At 49.9% G+C, this 5,314-nt stretch overlaps 1 protein-coding gene across 1 annotated transcript; it reads left to right on the forward strand.

The window, feature by feature from the left end:
- Positions 1-689: 689 nt before the first annotated feature.
- LOC104082013 (alpha-2-macroglobulin-like protein 1) lies at positions 690-4,160 on the forward strand (the record flags this gene model as incomplete). Its single annotated transcript, XM_009584958.1, has 8 exons — positions 690-852; positions 1,499-1,716; positions 1,897-2,112; positions 2,600-2,724; positions 3,112-3,202; positions 3,638-3,706; positions 3,925-4,027; positions 4,120-4,160. Coding segments are annotated over 8 exons (1,026 nt in total), but the record flags the coding sequence as incomplete, so codon positions are not given.
- Between the last annotated feature and the right edge of the window lie 1,154 nt (positions 4,161-5,314).

Raw genomic sequence — 5,314 nt, forward strand, 5'->3', positions numbered from 1 at the left:
GGAAAGAGGTGAGGAGCATGTCACATGTCAGAATAAATGTTAAACGTAGCCCTTGTGTGATCCTTACTGTACTTAACCAAGAGGCCACTGGAAGAGGGGAAACCATGAAGTGCTGTATAGGCACACATATGGGACAGGCAACCACTGTGAGCCTTTGGCTCATGTTTGGAATAGCATAGCTGAATGCTGGAATACAATGCTGGTGAGAGCAGCGGGTTTGCTGCCTCCTGCCAACAGCAGTACTGGTGTTCCAGGGGAAACTGGAAATCCCAGTGACCTCGTAAGGCACTGTAGAGGTGAATTGAACACAGTAATCTTGGTCAGCAGGCTGGGTGTAAGCATTTGCAATTGTGCATTGTTGCTCTTGTTGTGTTCGGACTTGGAAAGTAAGTTGTGGTTGTGTTATTCCAGCAGTAAGGCATTCATTTCATCGCACTGCTGAAACCCATGACCAGCTCAGGGGGAGTCTGTCAAGCACCTTGCACCAAGGGCTGGAGACACTGCTTACTAGTGCTGCACTGATACAAAGAGAAGAGGCTTGAGCACCTCGAGCAGAGACACCTGAGGGAATGTATGGGGTGCTTTCTGTGCCAGCATACGTTAATGCATCCTTCTGCTTGTGTACCTCAGTGTTTGCCTGCCTCCCGTGTGTTTGTGTGTGACCAACACCCATTAACTCTTCTCTGTAGAGTACAGTGGTGCGCAAGGCTCTGGGCTGCATCGCTCCTTCCCTTCCCAAAGCTGCCAGCACTTACACCCTGGCCCTGCTGGCCTATACCTTCGCCTTGGCTAAGGACTCTCAACGCACGCAAGAGCTACTTGATATGCTTGATCGAAAGGCAATCAGAGCAGGTACGGGAACCTCAGTGCCAGGCGAACATCAGAGAAGGGACAAGTGACCTTTCTGAGCCCTTGGTAACATGCAACCTGGAAGGACCATAGCCCTACCCTTTAGGTCCTTCACCAAAGAGAGTTTTTAGACAGCCAGTCTACAAACTCAGGGTATGTGCTGGCGATACTGTGGTGTGGATGCTGATGTCCTTCAAACTTCTCATCCTTTTCTGGTACCCAAAGTGGAGATTGGGCTCTGAGAGAGGTGGGCCTTCTTATGAAGGACTGCAAAGCGCCAGAGAGGGAAGCAAGCAGGCAAGCTGCTCCGCTTCTTGTTAGTCCCTGACCCCCAGAACTGTCTAGTGGGTAGCTAGCTAGTATCAGGTAGTTAGTGGACCTGGTAAACAGGACAGTGGAGAAGTTGGACATCTGGGAGGTACTGTGTATGCAGATTATTGGCATATTAGTTTTTGTATATCACCTTGGTGAGTAATATGGAGTGTTGGGTATTGGGAAATACATGGGATTGCAGTTCACCCAGTGACGTGATGACCCAGCCAAGAGGTACTTACTCGGTGGTCTTTGCAGACACAAGCCACTGTGCCTCCTAGGCCTCAGGATTTCTTTCCTGACATCCCGCAATGTCATCTCTCCCTTCCTTTGCCAGGTGGGCAGATCCACTGGAGTCAGACCTCGTCCAAGCCCAGACCCAGCACAAGCCCTTGGTCACAGCCACTGTCTGTGGATGTGGAGTTGACAGCCTATGTCCTCCTGGCTCTGCTCTCCAAGCCAAATGTCACAGGGTCTGATCTCACCACAGCCTCTGGCATCGTGGCCTGGCTCACCAGGCAGCAGAATGCCTATGGAGGGTTTGCCTCAACACAGGTAACTCGTGGCCAGCGAAGGGGATATTGCTTGAGAAAACCTCTGCACAATCTATGCACAATTTATGCAGGTGCGAATGCTTTGAGGAGAGGAGCCCATGTATATGGAGGTCCTCAGGACAGCGAGTTCAAGTGTCTTTGGGTCTCAGAGCTGCAAATGTAATTGTTTCTTCCTTTTCAGGACACAGTAGTAGCCTTGCAGGCCTTGGCTAAGTATGCAGCGCTGACATACAGCACGAAAGGGGTTGCAGAAGTGAGGGTGAGGTCCCAGAGAGGCTTTGGGAGGAAGTTCCAAGTCTCCTACCAAAACCGGCTATTGGTGCAGGAGGCAGCACTGACAGAAGTTCCGGGAAAGTTCTTGGTGCAGGCCCATGGCAGCTGTTGTGTCTTTACCCGGGTAGGTTCCCACAGACCCTGCTGTGACAACCCTCTGCTCATCATCTTATCAAAACCAAAAGTCTTCGTTGCAGCTCTATGCAAGGAAATGTGCATTAACTGAGCTTTAATCCCAGCCTGTTGCCAATGCAATAAGCCTGTGTGCTGTAGGAGACTCAGAGACAGAACGTGTCCAAATGTGAGGACAGTGATACTTCCATGGCTCTCAGGGTGTTGGAGGATGGAAATGTTTAGTGGTCCCACTGCTGTGTGCCTGACTTGCACAGTGTCAAGGGAAAAGGTGAGAAGAAGGAGGCCCAGCTGGAAGGATCATAGCAGTGACCTTTATTTTGGGTACTGGGATGAGTGTGCTCACTGTATACGGTTTATCCAGTCACTGTATGGGGTCCATGTCTTGAGGATTAGAGTAGTCAGTGAGAAAAAGATATGATAGATGATATTGAACTAATTATCCATGTCTTATTCTGTCTTTTTGTCTCTCCCTGCAGATGGTGCTGAGATACAACACGCCCTCCCCACAGGTCTCCACATCCTTTGCCTTGCAAGTGAAAACTGAGCCAGTCAATTGCACCGAGGACGATACACACTCTGTTACTGTCTATGTCAATGTCAGGTGACTCTAAAGACACAGCTCCACCTGGGAAGGAAAGCCAGGCATGGCTGGAGAGCTGAGGGTGCTTCTTGGCTGCAATGGAGGCACCAGGCAGTTTCAGCAGAAGGTCCAGATGGAAGATGGAGAAGGAAAGATACAAATGTCTCTGGGGAAGGGGAAATGTTTCTGAGGGCTTTGGTTCTTGCTAGGGAGAGGAATGCAAGTAGTCACCTCAGACTGGGGATGCTCAGAGCAGTGCAGCCATCATCTGCCCTCTGTGAGAGGGAGCAGTGACTGCCTTGGCCCTGGTCCTCGCTGGGCTGCCTGGCTCAAGGTTCTGCACACAGGGTATGGTGGAGGAGGGAAGGGGAAGCTGGGAGAGACTCTCTTTTTTATCTTGTCCCCCAGGTACACTGGGAAGAAATCCACTTCCAACATGGTGATTGTGGAGGTGTCCCTACTGTCTGGATTTGTCCTGGCTCCAGGATCCGGGATGTCTGTAAGAAGCCTGGAATCAGGATGGTGATGTAGTGTCAGTAGGACCATCCATGCCCAAGGAGAGGGGGAGGTTGCATAGGAAGGTGTTACCTGTCTCTCTCTTCAGCGGTCTCACCATCCCTTCTCCTCTGCCACACAACAAACATGAACACATACTGTCGGCTCTCTCTTTTTGCCTTGAGGATGGTGATCCTTCTGGCCCAATTTGCTCAGGATATCCTGGACAGCTAAGTAGCCTAGGTTCCTGTCCTTGGGTTTTGCAGGAGCTGAGTGGCCCTGCAGGGAGATCAGCCTGAAGGGCTAAGAACCCAAAATAAGTTTGGAAGTGAGTGAACGAGCGCCTTCCCACTCAAGCTTAGATAAACCTTGTTGGGATGTTTCACACTTGCTTTTCAAAAGACCCAACTGAATTTCTTCCTCTGCTCTCCTGTCCTAGATGCAGCATTGGCACCCTGTGAGAAGAACTGAGAAAACACAAGGAGGTGTTGCCATCTACTTGGATAAGGTATGTGTGTGCTACTAGAGAAGCTGCAGGAGTGGAGGACAGTGCCAGAGTTGTGCGGGGAATCCATTGCTGGGCTAGCAGAGCAGGATATTCAACATTCATCTGCCAAAGTCCTGCCTTTGACTCCACAGAGTTATTGCCTATCAGTAGGATCAAATTTAGGCGAGGAATAAAAAGAACAGCTTGTAAGTGAACTGTCATTTGCTCTTCTTCCCCAGCTGAGCCATAAGTCTGAGACATATGTCCTGCATCTGGAGCGGGAGATTGGGGTGACCAACCTGAAGCCAGGCCATGTCAGGGTCTATGACTACTACCATCCAGGTGGGTGTGGAACCATGGGGTGCCAGGGCTATCTGGGTGATTGCACTTGGCTCTGTGCAAGGATAACTTAGGTGTCTCCTGTCCTGTTGCAGAGGAGCAGGCCCTGGCTGATTATAATGTCTTCTGCATCTGAGGTAGGTGTGAGTCCCTTACTCAGCCCCTGTACAGACCTAGCAGCCTTGTGATGTTTCCTCTGCAACCCAGCCACCTCTCTCTGTCCCAGAGGAGCCCTGTGTATCTCTGATTCAGTGTGTTCCCTTCATCTAGGACTATATCTGGAATTCCCTAGGCCTCCAGGGACTTTAGTCTCTGCCCTCTGTTTTCTGGACTTTGTAATGTAGTCTTCGCTGGATTGCCCTGTAGGCAGGACGTGAAGTGTTTAACATGTGGCCATGCTGTGAAGGACTAGTCATGCACATTTTCTGGGACTCTCTGCAGGGCTGTTTGGGCTGGTATAGTGCATGGGACTGCCTGCCAGCTGAGTGACAGTGCTTATAGATGGTTTGCACTGTTCCAGAAGAACTTCCAAGCAGAATTCATGGTACTAGTTTCAGCTTACACTGTTTGTGTATGGAGAGTCCCACCTCTTCCTGGGGAAGGGCTGAGATAAAACAAGGGCACTACATCAGACCAGAGAAACACTTTCTTTAGAGTCCTTAGTAAGAGCCAGGGCTCCTTAGCTGTTAGCATCCCAGAGTTAATAGTTTGGGTCATATTATTTTCTCTCTGGGCTACTCCCTTTTCCTGCTCTCATTTCTCCAGGGACTTGGTCTGCTCCTTTACTGTCCACTGTTTCAGCCCACAGGGATCCCACTAGTGCGAGATGCCGTAGGACAGCAGGGCTGCTGCATTATTGCTTCTGGTATGATGGGGCATGTGTCACCTGGAAAGTCACATCTCAGTGGGCAAATCTCAAGTTGGATTTCAGGACTAAACGCAGCCCAAGCCATCCTGCTATCCTGACAGCAATTTCCTGGTTAATTCTTTGGGGTGTCTGATTAATTCTGATTGGTTTAATCCAGGGATTTTCTTGCTTGTAAAAAGGATGAAAATAAAATATAAATCACAAATCTGGATACTGTGGTGTGTGTTTGGACTCCGTGACAGAGGATTACCTTGAAGGAGAGAATAGAAGCAAACTCTTGTAGAGAGACAGTAGCTGAACCGTGCACCTGGCATTCATTTCTTCCAGCACCAGACTCCACTCCAGCGGTGTTGTGCAGCCATCAGTATGGGGTGAGGACTCCTAGCCCTGTATGGAGACTGATCCCACTGAGCATCATCTAC

The sequence above is a fragment of the Fulmarus glacialis genome, unplaced genomic scaffold, assembly GCF_000690835.1.
Source record: "Fulmarus glacialis isolate BGI_N327 unplaced genomic scaffold, ASM69083v1 scaffold7709, whole genome shotgun sequence".
NCBI lineage: Eukaryota > Metazoa > Chordata > Aves > Procellariiformes > Procellariidae > Fulmarus > Fulmarus glacialis.